The sequence below is a fragment of the Sesamum indicum genome, linkage group LG3 (assembly GCF_026168435.1).
Source record: "Sesamum indicum cultivar Baizhima isolate 11 linkage group LG3, ASM2616843v1, whole genome shotgun sequence".
In the NCBI taxonomy this organism is placed as follows: Eukaryota; Viridiplantae; Streptophyta; class Magnoliopsida; order Lamiales; family Pedaliaceae; genus Sesamum; species Sesamum indicum.
Genome location: NC_142659.1, coordinates 2,111,091 through 2,137,327, shown reverse-complemented (window position 1 = coordinate 2,137,327; position 26,237 = coordinate 2,111,091). Strand labels below are relative to the sequence as shown.

Below are 26,237 nucleotides of genomic sequence, written 5' to 3'. Positions count from 1 at the left end.
CTTACTTAAAATAAAAAAATTTAAATACTATAGATAATATATAATAGATATAGATAGCTAACTTACTTAATTTTTTAAATTTTATATTAATTGATAAATTAGTTTTTTCTTTCATTCTTTCTTTTCTTCTTTTTAATATAATATATTGATTTAATATATTTAAATTTTATTTTATAATATATTTTAAATTATAATTTTTTTTATTATATGCACCATAACGGTTAGTAATTTATAAACTCACAGACTTACCAAAGATTTATTGATACAAAATGATAAATGGCCTTTTCTGTTCTGGCCCAATCCAATTATTATAGGCCTAAATAGAAACTTCTCCAATTTGGGCCCGAAGAGAATTGAAATCAAAGCAGGAACGTATTCATCGGGAACTGAAATGGACATCATATCAAGAAATAACAGAAAGCAGAAAGAAAAGCGCAAATGCAAAGACCAAAAACTCTGTAAATCCTCACATCTGATCTAAATAATTAAACCCTCCATTTCTCTGAGGTTTTTATTTGAATTTAATACTGTAGTGAATTTTGAGTAGAACCAGAGAATTATGAGTGGTTTATTGGCTTTCCGGCACTTGAAGAACAAAGGGAGCCAACGCCTTTCTTTGAGCTGGTTTAGCTCTTCTGATTTTTCGAGGTAATCTTGAGAACTGCCATTTTGGGAAGGTTTTTGCATGTGGGGTTTGGATTTTTGGTTAAAAGGTTGAATCATTTGTGTTTGATTGTGTAGTAGTGAAGGGGGGTCAGTGATCTAAGCTATGGATAATGTGATTGGAAGGATTGTGCTGTCAGGATAGTTATATGATCGATTTTGCTGTAGTGTTTTGGGTTGCTGTAAGTGAGTTTTTTATCTGTTTGCAACTCAGTATTGAATAGAAATTCAATCTTGGATGATAATGTAAGTGGGACGATGGTAGTAGAATGGTTGTACGGGATTGATCATTTCTTGAAATTTTGGGAAGCAGTGATCAGATGTGGGTAGTCAGCTCTCACGTTACACTGCAGTTTCGGTTGTATTGAGTTTTTCTGATTTGCATGGGTCTGATAGAAGGAAAAGAGGAAGGAAGTACGACGGTTCTTGGTTTATGTGGGAGTAATGTCCCACGTGTATTTGTGATTAGTCTTTGTTACTAGGTTTGATTGTCCTTGGCTTAAAATTTTCTGTGTCTTGTGTGTAATGCAGATTTCTTCATTCCTTACCTTTTGCAACGGTGAATGCAGAGGAAGTATCAGGATCTAAGCCAGCTGAAGTGCTAAATTTGGGTACATAACACAACTCTTGGAGCAAGACTTGTTTATTTATGAATAGAAATGTATTTCTGTTTACAACACCAAAATATAAATAGTAACAAATAGGGGTTTCATGAGTTTGAATCATTGTTTATTTAATAATGCCCTTAACCGTTATTTATCCGAAACTTATCTAGTAAAACATGGCCTAAGTGAGTCATATGGTGATGAGGTTACTGCATGATACTTGATTGAGACGAGAGTATCAACCTTATATCTATTACTGGTTTTGCCTTACATAAAATAACAGCAAGAATTTCCTGCTTCTTGTCTTTTCAGTGCAGGGTAAATGGACAAGATCCTCTAGTTGGAATACCATTCCAGACCCATTAAATGGCGAATCATTTATTAAAGTTTCGGAAGTAGATGAGAAAGGAATACAGGCACGTCCCATGTAGTTGTGTTGTTTATTATATTACTCTGAATAAGTGACTGATGCATTTATTCATCGGCTTCTGCTTCCCCTTCTTAGTAACATCTTTCTATCGGGGAAGCATCTCACCTCAAACATGTTTTAACAGTTCCAAATTTATGCAGCCTTTTGTAGAGAGCTTGTCCAAGTGCCCTAAACATGGTTTGCACAATCCATTTAAAGCACCTGAAAGGTTATTGTTAGCTTATTTACTTTTTCAGGAACTTTTTTGCTCCTTTTCCTTTCTGTTGAGATCTTGTGAAGTTTTTTCCAAGTCTTCACCTTTTTATAGGTGCCTATTAGATTTTCTGATCTCTTAGTTGTTTAATAACTCTAGAAATGCCCAAATTTCGCAGGTACCTCATGCTTGGAGACGTAACAACAAAAGCAGCTCACAAGCTTTCCCTGCCTGAGGTGAACTCTTATATTGAAGAAGATCTTGCATTGTTAGCAAACTAAACATTACATTGTGAACTGTGGTAAAGATCGTTTTTTGTTTCCTGCTTCTAGGTCTCTGACTTCTTTGCCAAATTGATACAAAGAGTGAGCCCAAAGAGTTACGAACAGGCTCTTGGTGAAGTTTATGTCACTCAGAAGTTCCTAGAAAACTTCTGTGGTGATCAGGTAATTGGCTATTCAAATCCTACGTGGCACAAAGTAAAAGAAGCAAGAGTAAAGTATGATTAGTTACACTACTATAATTCATTCTTGGCTGAATTTTGAGTACTTAATCAAATAAATTGCATGTAAGTTCCTACATCTACTAATATGACTCCTGTCTAACTTCTGAAAATATTTACTCTTTTGTTTTATCTCTTGTAAATGATTAGCAAGAATCGTATAAGAGAGGAGTGCCTCAAAACTTTTCTTACAAATTCTAAATAATAGCTCCTTCATTTTTTCATGTTTCAAATATGTAATAGTTTCCGTGTCTCAATTCATATGGCAGGTACGTTTCCTTGCTAGGTCATTTGCAGTACCTGGAAATCATCTTGGTCAGCAGAGTCATGGTTTTAGGTGGCCTTATGGACCAGTAAGTTGATATCTATGAATGCATATATTTGTGACATTAAATTCACCAAGAATAAATGGAGAATCTTGTGCATATTCTATAGATATAATATATTATTAGATGTACCAGCCTTATTGTTCAATTGATACTTTTCAATCATTTTGAGATAATTGTTCGCAATATGCGTGAAAAATGAGACGAACAGCCGGATTTATGTCAAAAATATGGGTGTCAAATGAGTCAAGCTGGCTCAACTAAAGGTCTTCTCGAGCTCAAGCTTGAGTCCGGCTTACTACTCTGTTCAAAAGCTAGCACGCTTTCTCTCGAGTTCTGACTCATCTTTTCTTAGAAAATCAGCTCGTTGTGCTTGAGCTCAAAATCATAAACTCGAGCTCCTACCTTGAAATTATGTCGAGCTAGAGTTATTTACATCCCTAGTCGGCGATATAATTACCTTCCAAATTCTTGAAGGCATCTTCCTTGCGACTCACTCTGTGATATTCTTTTTCTTATGAATTAAGCTGCCAAGTTACTTTTTTTATTTTTTTTTCTAATATAGGTTGCAATTATCACTCCTTTCAATTTCCCTTTGGAGATTCCAGTGCTTCAGCTGATGGGTGCCCTATATATGGGGAACAAGCCTCTTCTTAAAGTTGATAGCAAGGTGAGGTTTTGAAGACGAGACTGTAAATGGTACAATCTTCACTTCTTGGAGGAGAATCGGAAATTTATAGACTTATGTTTATATAGCTTGGCATGTGCCTTATTCCAGCTTCCGTTCTATGAGCGCGCGTGCTTCTGTAGATGTTACAATTTCTTCAACTATTAATGCAATATGTTTCGATTGCTCATAGGTCTGCATAGTAATGGAACAAATGCTCCGACTACTCCATGATTGTGGGTTACCATTGGAGGATGTTGACTTCATAAATTCTGATGGGAAGACAATGAACAAAATTCTTTTGGAGGTTAGTTTTCATATGCTAGGATGAGTATTGCGGCCGCTTCATCTGTTCCTGAGGGTCTTCATTTCAGTACTTGTCCTTCTGCTGGTGGTGCACAATATTAACTTCACAGCCTTTATGAGCATGGAACGTATTCAAACTTCTATATTGTATCACAGGGGAAACCACGCATGACACTCTTCACTGGCAGTTCAAGAGTCGCGGAGAAACTGGCTGTTGACCTGAAGGGTCGTATCAAACTGGAAGATGCTGGGTTCGACTGGAAGATCCTTGGCCCTGATGTCCAGGAGGTTTAATAACATTTACCTTTTGTTGCCGCAAGATATTGTGTTATTCGATCAATTATTATGAGTTTGTTTGCAGCTATACGATTCACTTGTTTGATTTTCATAGGAGGACTATGTTGCTTGGGTTTGTGATCAAGATGCATATGCGTGCAGTGGCCAAAAGTGCTCAGCACAGTCGCTGCTATTCATGCATGAGGTACGCTCCACCAAGTCCTGTGCTAATGATTCTCGTAGATTTCTAAGCATTTAGTTCTTTTAAGTAATGCATCTCTTCTTTCTACGGATTTGTTGTTGAACTTGAAATCTTGAGTCACCTGGAAGTAGTTTTTTCTAAAATTATGACCTTTACCTTTTTCGCTTACACAATATTTATCCATCTGCAGAACTGGGGTAAAAGTTCGCTCCTAAATAAGTTGACTAGTCTTGCTGCTAGAAGGAAGCTCGATGATCTGACTGTTGGCCCTGTTCTTACCGTAAGTCTTTCTCTGTCTCAAATTTATTTCTGATAAATGGTAGCATAACACTATAGTTATTTCTACAATCTTTTGCTTATTTTCTTGAACATAATTCGAGAATTCAAAACTGCAAATTTCCGTATCCAACCATGGAACTTCATTTCACCATTTCTCACCCGCACTCACGGCAAACACATGATTATTCTCGTGAGTATGTTTTACAGGTCCCCTCTCCTCTTCTTCAAACTAGATAACATCTCTGATTCTTCTTTTTCTTTTCTTTTCTTTCTTGTCCTTCTGCCTGCAGTTTACAACGAATGCAATGCTTGATCACATGAACAAATTGCTTCAAATAAAAGGATCGAAGCTTATCTTTGGCGGTGAACCTTTACAAAATCACTCTATTCCTGCTGTGTATGGTGCCATTAAACCTACTGCCGTCTTCATCCCACTAGAAGAAATATTGAAGGAGACTAATTATGAACTGGTAACCAAAGAAATCTTCGGCCCTTTCCAGGTATATTACGTCCTGATATCAGAATTCTTTAGCATCAATCAACAAAGATATATAGTTGCTCGTCATACTCTAATTTCTTTTTTATGCATGTAACTCCCCAGATTGTCACGGAATACAAACACAACCAGATTCCATTGGTACTGGATGCGCTCGAAAGAATGCATGCGCATTTAACAGCTGCAGTAGTTTCAAATGACCTTTTGTTCCAACAAGTAAAACTATGAATAATTTTCTCTTCTACAATTTCTATTTCTTCTTCGTCTATTACTTCCTCCGTTGCAAGTAGACTTTGCTTAGTAATTAGATGCCATTAGCAGTTTGAAGTGAGTAATATGTCACTTTGCATGAGGTCATACAGATAGTAGCTTGTTGCTCCATCAACATCTAAAAATTTTAGGTAAATTACATTGACAGTCCCTCTCGTTAGATTTAATAACACAAACACCCCCAATCCTTTGCAAAATTACATACATCCTTCAGTCTTGTAGTTGTAGTACAGAACGAGCCCTTGGGTACATTGCACTAACATTACCTCAAGGGTGTACTTGTAATTTTATAAAGGGCAGGGGGTATTTGTATGATTAAGCCTAACCTTAAAAGTGTCAATGTAATTTACCCAAAAATTTAATACTTGAACATTTTAATCCTCATATATTTGGTATTCCTAAGGTAGGGTTTAGTTTCACGTCACTTAGTTAACCATAGCTGCAGTATTTTTTCCTTTTTTTTCATACAAATGTCACTGGGTAATGGTAATGATGAATTTCTCATATGGCGTCACTGTAGTAACTTTCAAGACACTGAGTTAGGCTCTGCTGAACGATTTTAGCATGTCGTTTTACTTGGAAAGTTCAATATTTTTTAATTGAAATAGAAAATGCCTGGATATACACCTCCCAATTATTCTATCATCTTGCATGTTAACAATTGCACAAGATTGAAGCAACATCAAAGTATGCAAAATAACACTTACAACATGTGTTTAGTACTTGGTAAAGTTGTGCATATCGATTTACTTGTGATTTTACGTTCGAAAAATTATAATTACATTCTGTTGTTAAATGTTTGTCTACAACTAGATACGGGTGTTCTGGATACATATTTCTGAATATGTTAGTAAAATATCAAATTTGCAGGAGATTATTGGAAACTCAGTCAACGGAACCACTTATGCCGGATTGAGAGCAAGAACGACCGGCGCTCCACAAAATCACTGGTAGGTTAAAGTCAAACGAGTATGTTTACATATTGGGTTGTAGTATGATATTGTATCTTGATAAAAACAATGATACGGCAAGGTTTGGTCCGGCTGGTGATCCAAGAGGAGCAGGAATAGGAACTCCAGAAGCAATAAAGCTCGTGTGGTCGTGCCATCGGGAGATTATATACGACGTTGGTCCGGTGCCAAAAAGTTGGACAACTCCAAAACCAACTTGAAATTGCATAGATTTCAAGAATAACTATGGTGTATACATATGGATTACAGGTCAAATAGAAAATGAGGACATGTACTTTTCTACTGAGTAATAAATGAATGCATGCATTTTATTTTTATCCAAAGAGATAAGTAGTAGTTATTGCATAAATTTTCCGTTTTGTTTTTGGAAGTTGTAATGTTTTTGGGTTGGAGATCTTGGTCGCCCGCCAAGTGATCGGGATTGGGTGTTTGGGATCTGAGAATGGTGTTTGGGACTTGAGAAAAAAGAAGTTCATTACGCTCGCTGGGTAGACTTCAAGAAAGGTGTTTCGAAACTTAAGCCAGTTTGAGATATCAATTGGAAAACTTAATATCAAGAAATGTACTTTAGTCAAATTGAGTCCAAAAAGAAATTTTTTCAAACGACAGATTTTTAGCATATTTTTAAAACAGGAGCGGAAAGAGGATTTAAGCTTTTTCATGAAAAATATAGAAAGTAAAGTGGAATTTGGTCATTTATAGTCAAGTCAACAACCGTTTATTAATGGCACGTGATCAAACGCATGCGTTTGCCGTTGACACTTGGTGGGGAAGATCAAGATTATCAAATTTTTAGAGTTTAGGTACAATAAATATCGATCCATAAAACCAGGACCAAAAGTGCAATTTTATTGAGAGAGATCATTATTTAGAGATCCATAGATCTAGAGTTAATTTATTCAAATTATTCCTACTTTGTACACAATTACATATATATACATAAAAAAAGCGTCAACGTCAACACTCCTCATATTCCAAGTTGATATCATTCAAAATATCCCTAATAACTCAATCAGATATGTATCTAATTCTTAATGGGCCTAAATACTTTTAGGAGTGTTTCTGTAATTATCAAACTTTAGAATTGGTGTCACAGTAATGTTCTTTTAGCACTAATTAATTTACATGTTTCTTTACAGGGTAACTAGCATAAAAACTCTCTGTGTTTTAATTTTTGAGCTAAAAACCCCTTGTGTTAATTTTATAGACAAAAAGATCTCTGTGTTTTTTAAATAATACATACTCTCTCCTTTTGTTACTTAGGGTTAATGGTGTTAAATTTTTCAAGAAATTAACCGTTATGTCCTTATGATCATAGCCCATTGATTTTCAATAAATAATAACGAACGGTCCTAGTTTTAAATTATTTTAAATATATATTTTATATATATAGTTATATATAATGTATCTACATATATACTTACATATTTATATATACATAGTTATAATATATATATATATATATAATAAGGTGGTGACGCCGGTCACTGCTCACAGTCTGGGCGACGTCGAACTGTTGCCACTCGATCCCCGTTGTCCAGATCTATAGTGAGGCAGTGGGGAAGGAGGCGACACTGGCCGAAAGCGGAGGCGGAGTGGGGCGGAAGCAGAAGACGACCGTTTTAGTTTTTTGTTTATTTTTTAGCTTTACATTTTATATGAATTTTGTAATATAAAAATATAGACATAAAATAAATCTGAATTTTAAAAATTTATTTTTTGAAAAATAAGTAAAAATAATTTAATTTTTCAAAATTAAACAATAATAAAAGAGCTATTAAATTTTTATTTTAAAACATGATAATTTTAATTAAATATTATTTATAAATAATATAACATAAAACAGTAATAATAGTTTTTTAGTGTTTGATATTAAGTTGATATATTCTATAAATAATTATAACTTATATATTTAAATTAAAAAATGATTTAATTTAGTTAGTAATATATATTTGTTATAATCAATTTTTCTTTATACTCATATAAATTTTTAAACTTGAAAAGTTAATTTCAGTATCAAATTTTATATTGTGATTTGTTAATTTAAAATTATATCTATTTTAGGTATTTTAATATTTAGGTAATGTATTTTATAAATAAATATAATTTATTAAATATATCAAAACTAAATAATAAATAAAATAATTAATAGTATGTAGTTTATTAACATGATGCTCTTTGGTAAATAAGAATGGGAAAATATTTGCATACTTAAATGTAAAGGGGGCAAAATGGACATTTATTAATTAAAAATAGCAGTAAAAATGGCAAACATGATGCCAATTCGCATTTAAATAATACAGGAGTTTTTTTGCCTACAAATATAACACAGAGGGATTTTATGCTATTTTTATAAAATACAGGGGGTGTTATGCAATTTATACTTTTTTTATATATTAACCCTTTTTTTTGCTTTCTTTTCTTTCTGGATTTTACAGCCCAATATTTATTTACAGGCCCAGCCCACAATGCACCAACTATAATCACACACTCCAACTAGTTCTGCGCAGCCTAAACCTTACCGCCCAGTGCCCACCAAGAGCCCTCCGCCGTCCCCACCGCCGCTGCTGCAGCCGGTTCTGTTCCCACCACTACCACCGTGTACTCCACCGCCTCAGGCAAGAACAGTTGTGGACTCCATTCTTTTTATTGTTAAGAGTTTCTCTTTTTTCTCTCTCAATGTCTTTGTTGGAAGTAATTACAAAAGCTTCATCGGCTACCCAAACCCTGCCTGATCAAGAGTGCGATTATCCGATTGTGCTCAATCCGGAGCCTATTTTCCTCAAGCTAAAGCCAGAAGCTGATGACCCGCCGGCTGAAAACTCGGTAAAGAAGGTTACTGGATGGGAAATAACGCAGACCGACCATGAACTTATCGAATTAGGGCAAAATTTCTTCAAGAAGCTGAAGAGGAAGCTGAAAAACACGAACTCGTTCGGTAAAGTTGAGTTCTTGGAAATGATTACTTCGCATTTGGAGAAAATTGGGGATAAAGTCGGAATTACGCCCTCTTTTAATAGTGCAGAAGAAGGGTACGCTTGTAAGTTGGTTGAGAAGTTGGGGGTTTTGATGGGCAGGAATGTCAGTGGCTTGGTTTTGGAGGGTTGTATTGGTTTGGAGGTTTGGGATGTGTTGGAGATTTTGATAGTTAATGGGCTCGTGGGACATTCTTTTACATCGAATTTGGTGTCTACGTTGATTGAAAAACGGAAGTCGGACTTGATTGTTTTGTGCGTTAAACATTTGCTCGATCTGCAGACTTATGATATAATGTGCATTTTGAAGTACTTTTTGATGGTACCTGGCGATGGGTACAAGAGTCTGGTTAGTGTGAGGGAGCATTGGGAGAGCCAAGCATTATTAGCGATTGAGAAAGCAAGTGCTAGAGGAGTTAATGGGAAGGAAAAGAGCTGGGCGAAGGAAGCAGCACTTTTGATCATGCTGGCACACGATGGATTTTCAGTGTCGGAATTGTGCTTGCATTATTTGTTCACATCTCAGAATCTTGATGAGGTGATTTTTTCGGCTTGTGTCAGTAAGTTGAATGATGATGAGATAAAGGCTCTGATTCAGTACTTGGGGAAGTGGCTGAGGAAATATGAGAGGTTTCCTCAAGTGGGTCCTTGTCCTAAGGCATCATCTGCATTGGGTTTAAAGGTTTGCGATTGGATTCCGACTCTTGAAATTGTTGTGAAATGTCTTAGCGTGGTGGTGGATGAGCATTTCTCTTCTTTGGTTTTGCACTCTGAATTTCATGAATTGAGATTGTTAGAAGAAGTTGTTAGTTCCTTAGCTACTGAGGCAAGGCTCTGCGGTACCTTGGCAAATTTGGCTGAAAGGTTGAGAATTGAAAACCAGGGTATGGATTGAACTTTGTCTTGTTTGATAAAGCTATTTCCTCCATTAGTTTAAGCTTGTCCAATAAGTGCAATTGGCTGTTTATATGTTGTTTTGAAATGAACTGTATTTGTTGGCTGCATGTCAATTTGGTTCAATTACAGTCCGGTGCTCTATATTTTGCATTTAATGTTTTCATGCAACGTGTTAAAGAAGACCCTGTTTAACTATGTAAAATCTGTAGCATCCCAACGTAAGTTATGTTTGACATTGTCGTTACTTTCATTCTTACTTACCAAATGCTAGTTCATACTTTTTGTGGACAGTTTGTTGGTCTTTGTTCTTTCAAGGATAACCGGCTTATGTTATGGTTAATCATATTTAATAGCCATCAGTACCAATACCTGTCCTGTTTACATAGGATCTTGATTTCACACTGCCACTTGCGGATAGAGGGTTGTTTATTGCAGTGTCTGCGTAATTGTCCCTAGTATTAGGTAAATATTTCACTAAGTAGACAGTAAGTTAAGAGGAATCCTGAATGCAATAGGGGTTGAAGTTGGAAACTGGATGAATTTCTTCAAAAATTATGGTCATAAGGTATGTCTTGGTTTGGTTTCTGGGATCTTGGTTCGGTCATAAGGTCTGTCTTGGTTATGTGTTTGCTAATTATGTCCTATTCATTTGATATGCTGGAGGCCGTTTTTGATGAGCAATAGCATTTATATGTACCTTATGTAAAAATGTACGTAATTGACCATAGAGTAGTTGTTGCTGTTACATTGGTAGTAGAAATTGCTTCAGTAACCCGTTGTTCCCTGCTTTATATGTCTGTCTTTGATGTCAAGTTATATCTGAAATGCAACTGTATCTCTGTTGAAATCGGCTGAGAAGCTGTATGAATCGTGTTTGCAGCCTACCACCGTGATGCTTTGGGAAGTTTTGCTTTTTGAAGATGGATCACACCAGCCAACTAACAATTTGAAGGAGTTAATCAGAAAACTCGTTTCTTTTTAACTGAAGATCATTGATGGTGGCATCGGCCTTCCAATATTTTTCTGGCCTTTTGTTGGAGAGAGAGAGAGAGAGATTTATTTCCTTGAGAATCTTGTGCAACTTTCTTTATTGCTCCAATTTTGATCAACTAGAGAAACTTCCACCATTATGTAAGAAAATCTATGATTGGTTTGGTTATAGCAAAATCAAAATGTGTGTTGTCTTTTTTAGGTTTTCTCTATCGCATGACTGCTGTTTTCTTCATCAGCCAACTGAGAGCATTTTGCTCCTTGTTTCTGGATTGCTGTGTGAGCGCCCTCACCCCCCCAAAAAAAATCGAGAAGTTAGGATATGATTTGCTTGTGATTTTCATTCTTCTCATTTTACTAACAGATGAACTGGTTTTCAGTTTTCTTTTAGAGCATTTTGAGTAATGCCACATAAAAGTGTAATAATGATAGATGATGTGATGTGTAAAAGATACATGTTATATATTAATTTAGAATAATTAGCGATCGCAGCACATTGTCTGTACGTACATATTGATAAATTGTCCTTTTTGTCTTTAATTGACTAAAATATCCATAGATTGTATCTAAAATTATAATGGTCAAATTGACTTTTTATTTATTTATTTATTTTTTCTCTCTTCTAAAAATATAAACTCTTTTATTTTTAAATATATTTATATTAAATATCAAAGTACCAAAAAAAAGTTAAAGAAATTAACATTACAAAGTCTAATATACTGAATTTTATTTTTCAAAATTTAGATATGTACATGAATATAAATAGTAAGCAATTATAACAATTATAAGGTATAAAACAATTTAAATACAATAATTATTATAATTATCTATAATTATTTTTAATTAACTAAAATATATATTTAAATTTTCTTAAGAAAATCTTTTCCATAAAATCCATTGATGAGAAAGATAATAGGGACCTTAGAAGACGAGATAATAAAATTGGGATTTATCATCCAACCAATAGATAGAGTTATCAATGAAAATTCTCCGTAAAATTTTTTAGGCATATTATATAGAATGGATTAATTATTCGCCGAAAATTATTCAGGTAGAAAATGAAGAAAATGGATCGAAGAAATGACTTCCTTTTGTTTCTTTATGAAATTCTATATCCCATGGATTTGGAAATGGTTACAAAAAGTAGGAATTACCCTACAAAAAATTTCATGTATTAAGAGAAGTCCTTGCTTTAAAATTTTGGAGCAAGTTAATGCAGATCAATCCAGAGACTGAAATTTGCTCTGGTCAGGAAACTCTCAATGAGATGGAGGAAAAATTGCAGGAATACAAAACTCTTGCCGAGAAAGGGAGAAACAACCTCCTAATCCCTTTGAACAAATATCTTAGAGAATCTTAATAAAAGCAGAGTTATCACTAAAGGACAAATGATTGAAAAATATCTGAACCAAATGCAGAAAGATCTCAAAGAGAATCTTTCAGCAAATGAATCTCCAATAGAAATCTCTTCCAAAGAAGAAGAAAATAAATTTTCTTGTTTAGCAGGAGAATCCCAGGATCCCTTTGAAGACCTCACTTAAGAAGATCTTCTTGATAAATTATTCAAAGGAATTAGACATACTTTAAAGGAAAAAATAAAAAATAGAAGTTTCAAAATCTTCTGAAGAACAAAGAGGAGATGACAAATTACAAACGATTAGAGTCAGAATTTGAGGAAAGTAGCTTCTCTAAAATCATGAAAAAAAATGAAGTGAGTAATAACGCTAACAGATTGAAAATTCTGACTAATGGACACGTGTCATAACAAGTGTGACATTTGGGGATGACAGCCACCACATGTCCTTAAATAAAAAAAGGACATCATGCGGATATGAAACTCCTGTTTCAAAAACAAACACTTTGTTTTTTCCTCCCTCTATAAATAATCCTTCTTACTTTATTTTCTGGGGCTTTGAAATCTTGCTGAAGCAGAAGCATTTGTACAATCTTTTCTTCTTAGTGATATGTTTTACAAAAAAAAAAACGAGTAGTTTTTATTACTGATAATATAAGGAGAAATTGGATGAAAATAAGGAAGAGACCCTCTGAGTCGTTGAGTTAAATTATGTGTATGAACAAAGTTGGTATTGCCATTGTTGCTCGATTTTGCCGATGTGTGGCATTGTTTGGGCTTTTGTGTGGCTTTTAGACTAAAATTCTTACATATTAGTTTAACAAAACATAAAAGGATCCCAAAATAGTCTTTTCTTAATTTATCCAATTTTCTTTATATCTATCATATAAAAAATATTCTTTGATTATCGCTTTCAACTTATATGGCAGGGTCTACATTTCGCCTACATTGTTGGAACTTATAGCAATTTTTGTATATTTTTTTATTTCTCTAGACTTCTGCCTACATGATCGGTTCTGTATATCGCCTATATAGTCGGATTTAAATTCAATCATACACTTTTTTCTATCCTCCATGGCTTCAGGTCATGGCTCTATAATTAAATTAATTAAAAAAAATTGGGGGGCCAGGCCAACCGATCATCGTTGGCCTCTTTCTTTATTTTGTCGGGGACAGCTGGGGTGGGGGGTGGCGCGAGGTTGGGTTGGTGTAGGGGGAAGGCGGCGATTGGGGAGGGGGTAAGCAGCAGGGGTGGGTGGGTAGTTAGATTTTTTTTTGTTTTTACTTTTTTTTATATTATAATAATAACTTTTTTTATAATTTTTAATTAGTTTTATATAATATAGTTAAATAATTTGTTGAATCCAAATCTTTCATTTTTTTATAAATTTAACTGGTTAAGATTAATTAATTAGACCTAACGATCATTATTTAAAAAAAGATCCAATGATCATTAAAATAAAAAATAATATATATTAAGTAAGGATATAATAGTCATTTTATAAAAAGTTAACACCGTTAGTTGGATTTAACTAGGAGGGGCGATTAGCTATGTTTTAAAAAACAGAGAAGGATTTTTTTTGCCTATTTTTAAAATAAAGGAGAATTTTTGGCGGACTTTTTAAAACACATTCAGATTTTATGCATTCTAGCCTCTTTTTTCTTTACAATAGGATCAGCCATCGTGGCACGCCGTTCCTATGTGCATATAATAAATAATTTTTTACGCTTTAAATAATATTATATATAAAAATAAAATATATAAACCAACACATCACATTAAAAAATAAAAGAAAGAAAGAAAGAAAAGTAAACTAACTTATTAAAACTTGGGAAGTTGATTAAGTAGGTTATCTTATTGAAGGACATTATCTGGATCACAAAAAATTGATCAGGTGTTTTTTTTTTTTTATATTAGTATGATATAATCAATTTGATATATGTTTTTTAAACAATTTTTACAAGCAATCAGATAGTCAATTAGCCCCATGTACCTTGTCGAATGGGATAAATGAGAGTAATAGAATAAACCAAAATTAAATGTGAGATATTATTAAGTATGACTAATTAACTTGCTACTTTGTTACTAAATTCTATTATAATTTTTAACTTTTGCAACAAAATTGGATATTTTTTGTGACATGTCTGGGCTTTGAGTTAGTTTACAAAGAGCCACTTAATCATCTTGCGATCGGCACACGGAATCCATGAGCACTTACTTGAGGTGCTCCAATTTCAGGAGGGACACTTGCCGATGAAATATTTAGGACTACCCCTTCTCTCTTCACGACTTACTATTGCAGATTGTAAGCCGATACTTGTCAAAATAGATCGGCGAATTAAGGGATGGGAGAGCATTTCATTGTCATATGCTGGACGATTGCAAATCATAAAAACTATCATTACTGCTTTGAGTGTCTATTGGGCCTCTGTCATCAGGGAGATTGAGAAGAGGCTTCGGGCATTCTTATGGAGGGAACGTCAAATAGTGGGTATGCAAATGTGGCATGAGAGTTCGTTTGTCGACCTTTTGATGAAGGTGGCCAAGGGGTTTCAAGACATTGCTACACTTAACCGTGCTCTGATGTGTCTCAAACTCTGGAAGGTGATTAGTGGTGACAGAATGTCCGTATGGGTCAATTGGATCCACTACACTCGATTTCGAGAGACATATATCTGGACGGTGTCAAAACGTGGGGGTTCTTGGGGCTGGAGAAAACTTCTTCAACTACGCCCTTTTATTGACTACCGCATTGGTGATGGGGCATCATTCTATCTATGGTAGGATTTTTGGCATGTGCTTGGGTCGGTTGCTCATCGATTCCCGTGTGGCCCATGGCTTATTAACACACTGATGATGGACAAGGTTACTGTGGTGATTGAGGATAGGCAATGGCATTGACCTATTATCACTGATATCGATTGCTTGGAGATTCTTCACAATCTTCCTCCTATTCATGGAGGCGTTGACAGTATTTCCTGGAGATCGCAAAGTTCAACAGTTGCTTCGATAATTTGATCTCTCAGTACTCCAGGACCCAAAGTAGGTTGGTTTCATTACTCTTGGGCTCCTTTAAGATACCCAGACACGCTTTTGTTCTCTGATTGGCTATCCTTGGCAAACTTTTCATCGTAGATAAGCCTTGGCTCTACCACCTGGATACTTCCTGTGTCTTATGTGCTGACGGGACATCCAAAACACACAACCACTTATTCTTTCATTGCAGATATTCAGGGCAATGCTTGGGTGATTCGATAAAGCCTTCACTTTGACTAGCCAAATCGAGCTTGGCCAACTGATATCATGTGGGCAACGACCAGATGGAGGGGGAAGTATTGTATCTCGACTTCTTATCATGTATTATCGGCTTCTTTTATCTACCACATATGGCGCGAATATAACCTTCGATGGTTTGATAGGGGTAATTGGAAAGCATCGATCGTGGGTACCATCATCATCGAGGACGTGCGACACTGAGTGTTGATCTATCTTACTCTATTAGTATTTGTGCACTTTATCGTTTATCGCAGATCCATTGACCTGTTGAGAGGACCGCCTACTTCTGATGATTGTTGTATTATACTTTTGTACTTCTATTTAATTAATGAAATTTATATTTATCGAAAAAACTTTTGCAACAAAAATCGCTTCTCTAAACCAAGAAATTTTCGCAAACACTCTCTTAAATTAATATATATTTGAGGCACGAAAATCAAGGCATCCCTACAAGAAAATGCATTTGTTACTACAAAATAATTGCAAGAAAGGTATAATTCGTCACAGAACTAGCCCTTATATTAATCATTTTCGTAACAATAGTATTAATTTGCTAAGAGAATTGAATTTCTTTACTAAGAAAATTTTTTATAATGAAAATATGTAATCATTATGCAAAATCAAATATATCATAAATATATTTATTGTTGCAAATGAACTATTTTCCTTCAAATAATATTTTGAATTATTACAATGAGTAAAATTGAAAAAAAAAAAAGAATTAATTGTACTTAAACTCTCTTTAAAAATATAAAATTACTTTCAACAGAAAAGGTTACAAAATTATGCTTACACCCTTTACCAAAATTCACTATTTACACCTGATTCTCTTTTATTAGGATTTGGATGAAAACTGCTAATATTAACAAAAAAGAAAAACAAAATTACATAAATTTTTAATCGTACCCTTTTTAACGTTTTCATATAATAATTTTATACTTATGATGAAAAAATGTAATGATATTAACCTAATTATGTATATATTATCTATCTCTTTATAAGTATAAAAATATACATGAATATGTTAAATGAAACCAAACTTGAAAATTTATATATTTTTTGGGTACGTTAATATTTTATTCTAAATCTTAATGGAAGGAGGTTAGGTGTAAAACTTTTCAGACTGATATAAATATAATTTCAAATTTTATTTAAAAAATATAATTTAATATTTTTAAATAGATGTAAGCGTAATTAACCTAAAAAAATAATTTTGACGGTAAAGTTTAGGGTTGATTTTCCTTTTGTCCTCTCTTTTGAATTTCTTATAATTTTTTTTTTACATTTTCAAATAAATTCTCTCTCTCTCTCTCTCTCTCTCTCTCTCTCTATATATATATATATATATATTAGTGATTTATACATTTTATTAGATAAATAAGTAAATAAAAAGAGCACCTCTCATAAGTCTCTTTCTCTGTCTAATTTCTTTGACCCATCGCCGCCGTGTCTGCAAGCTCCGTTGTCAGTGCCTCCGGACCTCAGAGTTTGTCGTCGCCTCCGGCACTCTTCCAAGCTTGCTTGTGGTTGCCATCGGGGTATCCTCCTTATTCAGGTACTTTCCCTCATTCTTCTCATTACAACAACCACTCTCATTTCTCTTTTAAGTAAGCGTATAAGCATTTCGATTGGGTCTTCTGAAAGTTGTGCAAGTGATTATAACCGATGAGATTTTTGTTATTGTGGTTTGAGAGTGAAAATTGTTATGACTACTAGTAATTGGGGAATTGTTGGTGGAGGGAAAAGTATATTAGGGTGTAGAATTGCAATCTATTTTTTGCTATTTTGCTGCTAACTTCAAACATTTGTTGTTAAAAACATAGCTAGACTGGGCCTCTTCCTTTCTTTTTAATGTGCTGCTGCTGCCTCTTTTTTTCTCAGTTTTTTGTTTAAACAGAGGCAGTAACGCTGTCCCTATAACAGTTGTAAGAGAGGCAGCGTTGCTGCCTCCATAAAAGTTGTACAGAAGAGGTTGTGACGATGAAGAAGAGTTTGGTCATATAGCACGTCATCTTGTGTGTGTGTGTGCTGTTTTTAAATGATTGAAGAATTGGATTTTGAGCTATTGTTGTCTGAAAATTGGTGTGAAAGAGAAAAGGGAAAGTCCCATAAGCCCAGTGCTTATGAAATTTAGTGTCGCTTTGGCTTTTTCTGTTGGGTGGGATTGTTTATACCTTTTATAGAAGTAAAAGAATAAGCCCTCTATTTCAAAACCTGCACCGAGTTCTCCAGGTTACTCATTTTTGTCCTAAAATTCTGGTCTTGTTTGGGAAATAATTGGTATATTTCTGCTTTGATTTATATGTGATGCATATTACAGGTAAGGACAGTCAGGTTGGTTCAAGAAGGGAAAGTGGTGAAGTTATCGCGCTTTGCAGGTACCACCAAACTCCTGGAGTTCTTCTTTAGTTGCAGCACATAATTATACCTGAAAATTAGATCCCTCTTTTTACTTATGTAAAATTTAAATAATGGTTTTCATCTCAAGTGAAACTCTATAATTAGTTCTTTCTTGGAAAGGGTATTAGTAAACAAGTAATCTTGTTGATATCATTTTCTTCTCATCCACACTTAGCCTCTTTGCAAAATTCATCCGACTTCCCTTGCTATCCCATAGCAAGGGGGATTCCAAATCCAAGATTGGTTGGGGAGAGCAAGGGAAGTCGAACGAATCTTGCAAAGAGGCTGAATGTGGATGAGAAGAAGAGCATTCGCATAACTTGATTTGTGTGTTCCTCATAAATGTATTAATTAAAAAAACCCAAAGGTGTCATCGACATTTGGCAGTTTGGATTATTTTGATCAACATTGTAAACACATGATAATAATTTTCCTATCATTTCCTCAAACAAAGTAAACGACATATGTTTGATCCGTACTTAATCATATTCATTTAATCTTGAATCCTATCACCAATTAATTAGTTAAATAATGAGATAGTTTGACTTTTGGTGCCCACTGAAAAGGAAAAACACACACCAAAACAATAAAATGAATAAAAAGGAAGCAAAGTGACTGACCTGGCACAGAGGGAACACCAGGTTTCTTTTCCAGATCCTAACTGCAATCCCCTTTTCTCTCTTTCCGCTGTTCCCTGCACAGAACCACAAGCTTCAAAGAGAAAGAACGTAAGAAATTGCTAAATTTTGTGTTTGGAATCAGCATAGAAATGGCGTCCACTGATGAAAATGCTTCCAAAGCGATTGATTTTAAAGCAGAGAAGCAGAAAAAGAAGAAGAAAGCCGGAAAAGAGGAGCTGAAGATAGAAGGCTACTCCATCGATGGACTGTCAATTGCAGGCCACGAGACCTGTGTCATTTTGCCCGGTCTCAATTTGGCCTTCGACATTGGCAAGTGCCCTCAACGTGCCATCTCCCAGCAGTTCCTCTTCATCTCCCATGGCCACATGGACCATATTGTAATTCATCTCCTGACCTCAAGTTTTTATTATTTTTGAAGCATGGAATTGGTAGAAGCAATTACGTTGTACTTTTCTGAGTGTTTTAGCTTCAGCGAGATTTGGGGCAGATAGCAAACTTTGCCTTTGTCTCTTTTGGTTATATAAAATGTGCATTTGTGTGTTCGACAGGACAAACACAATGTAGCTTCTTTCAAGTGTTTTCAGTCTATTGAGAAATCTGTCAGTATGTCTTGTGTAGAAGGATATCCTCATATTGTGTGTTTCTCAGGGAGGACTACCCATGTATGTTGCTACCCGTGGCTTATACCGAATGGCGCCGCCTACTGTTTTTGTGCCAAAAGTGATCAAAGAAAATGTGGAGAAGATTTTTGAAGCACACAGGGCAATGGATCAATCCGAACTAAACCATACTCTCGTTGGTCTGGATGTGGGTAATAAAGAGCAACTTCGCTTCTTGTTCATTTTTGCGAACTTTTTTGCGCAGGCTCTAATTTTACTGTGATTTACAGGTGAAGATTTTCATTTAAGAAAAGACCTCATTGTCAGAGCATTTAAAACTTATCATGTGATTCCAAGTCAGGTTGTTATCAAGGCTTGATTTTTTTTTCATAGCTTTTTGGAAAGATCAGTTGTACTTGGAGGATTGGCTTATTGGCTTTGGTTTTCCGTAGGGGTATATAATTTATTCTGTGAGACACAAACTTAAGCAGGAATATGTTGGGCTGCCAGGATCTGAGTTAAAAAGCCTGAGGCTATCAGGTGTGGAGGTATGTCTCAAGAATCCTTTCAGTTTGATTTCATGAATTTATATGAAACTCTTCCTCCTTAAATTATTAAACGCATACTTTTATACTCATTTTTCATTGTTTATCATTTATTACATCCACGATGAAAGAAGTACACTTCTGTAGTGGTGTAGCACTGTGCTAGAGATTCTTGCCTTTTGAGTAGTATGGTATCACTGTCACATGCTGGATGTAGTTGTTGAGCTACGGAAATTTTTAGCAACAATGCCTGTTTCATTTGTTTGTTTGACTTGTTTATGCATGGAATTTGAAGTATGACAACAAGTGCAGAAATTTGGGAATCTCTTACCAGATGAAGTTCAAGTATACCAAGTATACAAACATATATTTTGAAGGCCAAAAAGGAACTTTTTAGAGCCATTTCTTGGGAAGATAATGCTCTATGCTTGATATATTTGATATTGGTTTTTAGACTTCTGTACATTACCAAATTGTCCTTTCTTTTTAAGTTACTTATTGGGGATAATTTTTATTAATTTATGCCGTGTTTTTATAGGAGCAACTAATAATATTCCAACATCTTGTAAGAGTACCAGAGAGTATTCTTACCTTCCAAAAAGCTTTGGAGAAGCTTAAAAGATCTAAAACTTGTATTTCCAGACTCTGACTGTCAATCTCTGCCTTCGCTTTCTAAGATACCTCATGCTCTAATCTTGATTTATTCTCTAAAAAGGTGAACAAGAAAATAATTGATGGTGAAGTTTCTTCTGGTTAATGTGTTTCTTGTTCAAAGTTATCCATTCTTTTTATGAAATTTAGAAGAGGTAATATTTGATGCCATAAGTTTTACTGCATTGGCAGATTACAGATACCTATACATCACCAGAGGTTGCTTTTACAGGAGACACTATGTCTGATTTTATTATTGACCCGGAGAATGTTGATGTTTTGAAAGCAAAGCTTCTCATTTTGGAGGTAACATCTTCATGTATACCTATATCTTTCATTTTTTTCATGCAAGTTAGGGCCCTCAAGTAAAGCTGATCTATTTTCATGTCAAATACCTCATTTTTTTCAACTGTCTGGTTGCCACTAGGCATTTCATTTCCAGTCAAATTGTGATGTTAATCACAAAGTGGCAGCAGAGTAATCAACTGAGATATTATTGGCAACTGAGAGAAGTGAAAACTTTTCATATATTGATGGTATATATATTGTGATATGATTATGAGTTTATAAGCATTCTACAAAATGCTTCTTGAAGTATGACAGTTGTATGATGGCATGAACAATTTATTACTCTGATAGCACTAAAATAGCATGAAATGAGATCCAACTGAATTTTAGGTTATCTTAATACAAAGTATGCATTCTTGATGCTAACTTTAGTTATAAGTTTGAATTCCCAAAAGCACGTTTTTTATTTGATTATTGCAGAGTTATTTAGTAAAAAGGTGTCTGTATTCCTTGTGAACTTATGACTTGCCCCAAGCTCATTATAGTTAAAAAACGGAGCATTTATTCCGATTTTGGGCTGGACATGTCTTTCTTGACTCTTACAGTTAAGTCATCAATATAGTTTTCTAGGTTCATTTCTCCTTGTTCTCAATTTTCTCTTGTAGAGCACATATGTGGAGGATACATGCACAGTAGAGGATGCAAGAGACTATGGACACACACATTTGTCTGAGGTAATGTCCTAACGACCTAGTATTTTCCTTTCTTTCCCGTACCGTGTTATTCCGCTACTTTATTAGATACTAACTGCTGTTCCAATTGTGCGCATTTTATGTCACCAGATTATCAATTACGCTGATAAGTTTGACAACAAAGCAATTCTTCTAATTCACTTTTCAGCTCGCTATCAATTAGACGTAAGTATCTTTCTCTCCAGCACTAGAATACATCATGAGAATCAGTCTTGATGATTCCTTGTAACAGGGGGCCGAAGCCATCTATGTACCATATTTTCAAATCTTATCAATGATGTTTCTCCATTTAGGGGATTGCAATGCACATAGGATCTTGACAATTACCTATTTGTACTTGAACTATTCTCAATCATTGTTTTTAAAGTTCAACGAATATCTTATGCAAAGAAAATGAGATTTTATGGGATATTGAAGTTATTAGAATGCCATGATAACAATTATAGCCATGCATTGTTTGATATTATTAATCCTCATCTCCAGACTTCCACATGTGTTTTATCAGGTCATTGAAAATGCCGTCTCTGCATTACCTCCTCCTTTGGCAGGACGAGTCTTTGCCCTCACAAAAGGTTTTTGAAGTGCAGCAAAACTCAAGCTAAACATGAATGCAAAAACTGTTATCTGAATCCGTACATTCTCAGTTGAAACGCAGAGAATAAAGAGCACTCAGCTTCCATCAAGTACACAGACTCAGTTTCGTTTCATCAACCTTGAATGATGATGATTAACATGATGAAAGTCTATAAGCTGAGTTGCTGCTTGCTGATCTATTCATCCATTTCAGCACTGATGTTCAAGCTGTGTTGGAGGAGGTTTCCCTGCGTTAGAAGTTGATACCAGGGAATACGGCAGTTATATACAGTAGTTTATCTGATCTTAGTTCTGATTTGCAGTTTGTCGAATCCTGAATTAAGTTTTATTGTAAAATTTTATTCTCATATTCTATTTTTCATGAAAGATTTTCGACGAGCTATCACTCGTCCAACATAAAAGGGAACATCGGTTCGATTTATTTTTCGTCTGCATAAATGTAATAAGCTTTGATGATGTTCTTTTTTTGGCTAAAGCTTGAATTTTGATGAAGTATCAACAATTCCAATACACTATGTTTCATATTTTTGTAATCTATAAAATTTATTTTCAGCCACTAATGTTGAGATAGAGGTTCTACGAATAAATTTGAGTTCATGGGTTTATCATCGTGTATATTTATCTTACTTTATATTTATTTATTATAATTTATTTTATAATTTTTTGTTATATTGATAATCAAATCAATATATTGCTCAATTGCTTAATTTATTAAAATATTAGTGTTGTGGTATACTATTTTTGCGTGTTATAATAAATATTAAGTTATTGATGCGTGCTGTTTTAGCACGAGTCCGGCGAACTCAAACTTAGACGTTGTGCTTGGATTATTTATAGCAAAATCTGAAAGGAAGAGACCTGCAAAACAAAACGTTAGCACTCCAAAGCCCAAGTTGTATTGGATTTAAAGATATAACTGAAAGAAGTGGATCATTCCGAGAAACGCGGCGAAAGCTTGAAAAATAAAAAAAATACAATTTAAGTAAACAATTAAATTCCGATCAAGGAATGTACCCTTAACCTTTTCTCGAGTGTTCGGTGTAAAATAAAAACCAAAGGCCATAGATAAATACAAGAAAAACAAGAAGCATAAAAGTAAATGGGATTTACCTTTGTCCTCTTTCTTGTTAGGCTACAAGCATTGATTCCTCTCCATTTTCATTTTCGTTTCCGAATCGGTCCATGGCAAGATCTCAATCTGGAGATCCTTCAAAGAATAATACACCACCACTAAAAGGATGTGCTGATTTCGTGCTAGCGAGACCACCACAAAAGCACAAGAATCAAGCACGTTATTGATTAACGCTTGATCCTTTTTCTCTTTCGATCTCTAAGATATTAAGAGAGTTTTTTGGAGAGGGGGAGAGAGTAAAATTTCATAGGTGTGTGTGCAGCAGCTGCTAAGGTTTGGCTACGAGGGTTTTAGAGGCTATAAATATGACCTAGTCATAGTATAACAAGGAGTCTTGACCTAGCAAGAATCCTCCTTGGCCTAGCCATGGTCTAACCAAGGCCTTAGGCTTGCATTTTAATGACCGAACTTGATTAATTAAAATTAAATCAATCTCACGTCTAATGAACTTTTAAATCAAACCTAGTTTAATTTATAAGCCCATAATTAAAATATTTTTAATCCAATTAAAGGATTCAAGACTTATATCATCTCTCTTTCAATTTATAAATCCAATTTATAAATTGAATTGAGCCCAATAAAATTAATCCAATTAATTTTAATAGCTAACTTGAAATTCTAATTAATCCAATTAATTAAATTTCAAGTCATCCATCCTATGAACTTGAAATTCTAATTAATCCAATTAATTAAATTTCAAGTCATCCATCCTATGAACTTGAAATTTAATTAATTGGATTAATTAGAATTTCAAGTCATCCATCCTATGAATTAGTCTAAATAAAATATCTAATCATTTATTCCCTTCAAAAATTAATTTAATCAATTATCCGACTCTTCTGGAATTAATTTCAAATTAATTCTATCCCATTATAGTGGTAGGGTGTGACTCTTTAAGTTCACCTATAGCTAGACTTGGGTGTGTGTGACCAGCATAATTCATTAAATCCAATTTAATTAATTATTTTCGATTATCCCATAATCGAAAATAGCCCGTTACTATGGGTGGTCGTCTAGCAACAGTCCATGGCACTAGAGATTAGGTGAAATATAGTGTAAATATTTTAGGCTCCATGTCCATACGAGTACGGTTCTACTGTCAACTGTCTCCTGGCCATAGTCTAGGGCATGAAATTGGGGGTTGGTTCCCATCCTTGACTAGGCAATTATACTTGATACTCGGGATGCATTTATTCCACTCATTCAATCTAGGAATCCTATCCTTAATCGATGTTTTGGCCAAAGACTTTCAGAGTCTAAACCATCTCGAGCGCATAGGAGAACTTTCTGTCATATACTGACAGAGGATAGATCCTCTCTTGGAATTCACCATTCTCGCTACATTCTTCGACTGCACTAGATAAAGCTTATGATGACCATGCCTCACGACACAGCCACCATTCGCTATAACCAAGATACAGTCTTCGTATGCACGTGACTGCTATGATTCTTCAAGTTCGAGGGACTAATCTTGTACTATCAGAATCGGGAATCTTAGTCATACCGACCAAGCTTTAAGAGACTTTCATGTGACAATTCCCGCGAATCGGTTTAGTTAGTCGACTACCTTGCCAACTAACCCACCAAAACTGCACAGACGACCTACGTCTCCTACCAACGAAACACGGCTGCAGTATTTAATGCAAATCTCTATAGGACCCCCGGTGTCCTGTCTCCAGGTTCTCGATTTCGAACATTTCAGATTGACCCTCAAGAGTTTGTTTTATGGCTGTCAAACCTATGCTCTACCCAACTCCATGGGTTTAACTTTTCAATCTGTGGGCATTTCATTGTGACATTGAAAGCCCGTTCAATATCAGTAGTAAGTACAACGAAACATACTGCCAACTTGATAAATAATTACCATATTAATCAATTTAATATTATTTGATGAAGATTGGGGAATGTCAAACAACCAATCCAAATAGATTTGGTCACCCATTCCAACAATACCAGTCATTTTATAGCTAAAAATGAAGCAAAATCCTGTCCAAAGCTCGTGCACAACACCAATCATGTGAAGGGGGTACTTTGCACATCTTTTAAACATTGAGGGGGATAAATTGCTATTTTATTTTAATAGGAGAGCTAGTTGTCTATTTTTTATATCATAGATAAGTAAATTGTAATTTGCCCCTTTTTAAAATGATAGACATGTACTTTTCAAATGAATTGATTATGTATATTTTTGGAATAATTTATTTTGGTTCAAAACTTAGATATAGACATGCTTATTTTATATTTTATCTTAATATTTTTTATATTGTATATTTTATTTTATTGAAAATTAAGAGTATATATATAATAGAAACTAGATTATATATAGTCGTATCATTGCCGTGTCATGTCCTGCATGATAAATTTTTTGGATATATTTGGATAATTCTAAATATAAAGAATTTCAAATCATTCCATTATAATTTGGATAAATCACAACGACCTTCCAAAAAATTCAGTATAATTACGAATATTCCCTCGTTGTTTAAAAAATGCAAATACCCTCATGATGTTTGATGAAATTATGTAATTCTTGGATGGAGGTATAAAGTTGTCAATTTTGTCCTTACTGTATTTTTTTAAAATAAATTTAAATTTATACAAAATTCTGATAGGATGGATGAAAAAATTATAAAAAAATTATCAATTTAGTCCATAAAAAATAAAAAAATTAATAATAAATAAAATTATAATTCTTAATCTATAAGGGCATTTTTGTCAGTTCACAATAAAAAATAGATGAAAAATTAATGGATTGAGCTGATTGTTAGACGACCGTTAAAATTAAGAAAGTATTAATAATTTCTCAAACAACGAGAGAGTATTCGTAATTATACTAAATTTTATAGGAGATTATTGTAATTTATCATTTTAATTTTGAATTAAGTTATAAAAAATATAGATGAATTTCAAATTTTTTCGAACGAAGTCATTTGAAATCCATTCTCCAAATTTTAAT

The 26,237-nt window shown here is 34.3% G+C and overlaps 3 protein-coding genes across 4 annotated transcripts; all 3 read left to right on the top strand.

Annotated features, from left to right (window-relative positions):
- The first annotated feature begins 396 nt into the window (after positions 1 to 396).
- On the top strand, positions 397 to 6,503 carry ALDH12A1 (aldehyde dehydrogenase 12A1). The gene is made up of 16 exons (XM_011073314.3): positions 397 to 648; positions 1,195 to 1,274; positions 1,581 to 1,684; positions 1,839 to 1,906; positions 2,070 to 2,127; positions 2,224 to 2,337; positions 2,663 to 2,746; positions 3,285 to 3,389; positions 3,580 to 3,693; positions 3,849 to 3,980; positions 4,084 to 4,173; positions 4,361 to 4,450; positions 4,740 to 4,949; positions 5,051 to 5,161; positions 6,086 to 6,165; positions 6,248 to 6,503. The coding sequence occupies exons 1-16, from the start codon at positions 560 to 562 to the stop codon at positions 6,384 to 6,386; spliced, it is 1,668 nt and encodes a 555-aa protein (XP_011071616.1). The 5' UTR covers positions 397 to 559; the 3' UTR covers positions 6,387 to 6,503.
- A 2,170-nt stretch (positions 6,504 to 8,673) lies between these two features.
- LOC105157019 (uncharacterized) lies at positions 8,674 to 11,249 on the top strand. Its single transcript, XM_011073313.3, has 2 exons — positions 8,674 to 10,045; positions 10,939 to 11,249. The coding sequence occupies exons 1-2, from the start codon at positions 8,866 to 8,868 to the stop codon at positions 10,974 to 10,976; spliced, it is 1,218 nt and encodes a 405-aa protein (XP_011071615.1). The 5' UTR covers positions 8,674 to 8,865; the 3' UTR covers positions 10,977 to 11,249.
- A 5,800-nt stretch (positions 11,250 to 17,049) lies between these two features.
- TRZ1 (tRNAse Z1) lies at positions 17,050 to 22,659 on the top strand. 2 transcript variants are annotated; one of them, XM_011073312.3, is made up of 10 exons: positions 17,050 to 17,234; positions 18,000 to 18,057; positions 18,842 to 19,097; positions 19,369 to 19,531; positions 19,610 to 19,680; positions 19,772 to 19,867; positions 20,708 to 20,821; positions 21,469 to 21,537; positions 21,646 to 21,720; positions 22,061 to 22,659. In XM_011073312.3, the coding sequence occupies exons 3-10, from the start codon at positions 18,849 to 18,851 to the stop codon at positions 22,133 to 22,135; spliced, it is 912 nt and encodes a 303-aa protein (XP_011071614.1). In that variant the 5' UTR covers positions 17,050 to 17,234; positions 18,000 to 18,057; positions 18,842 to 18,848; the 3' UTR covers positions 22,136 to 22,659. The 2 variants fall into 2 exon arrangements, with proteins under 2 accessions (XP_011071614.1, XP_011071613.1); XM_011073311.3 differs by having other exon boundaries at positions 18,782 to 19,097.
- The last annotated feature ends 3,578 nt before the right edge of the window (positions 22,660 to 26,237 follow it).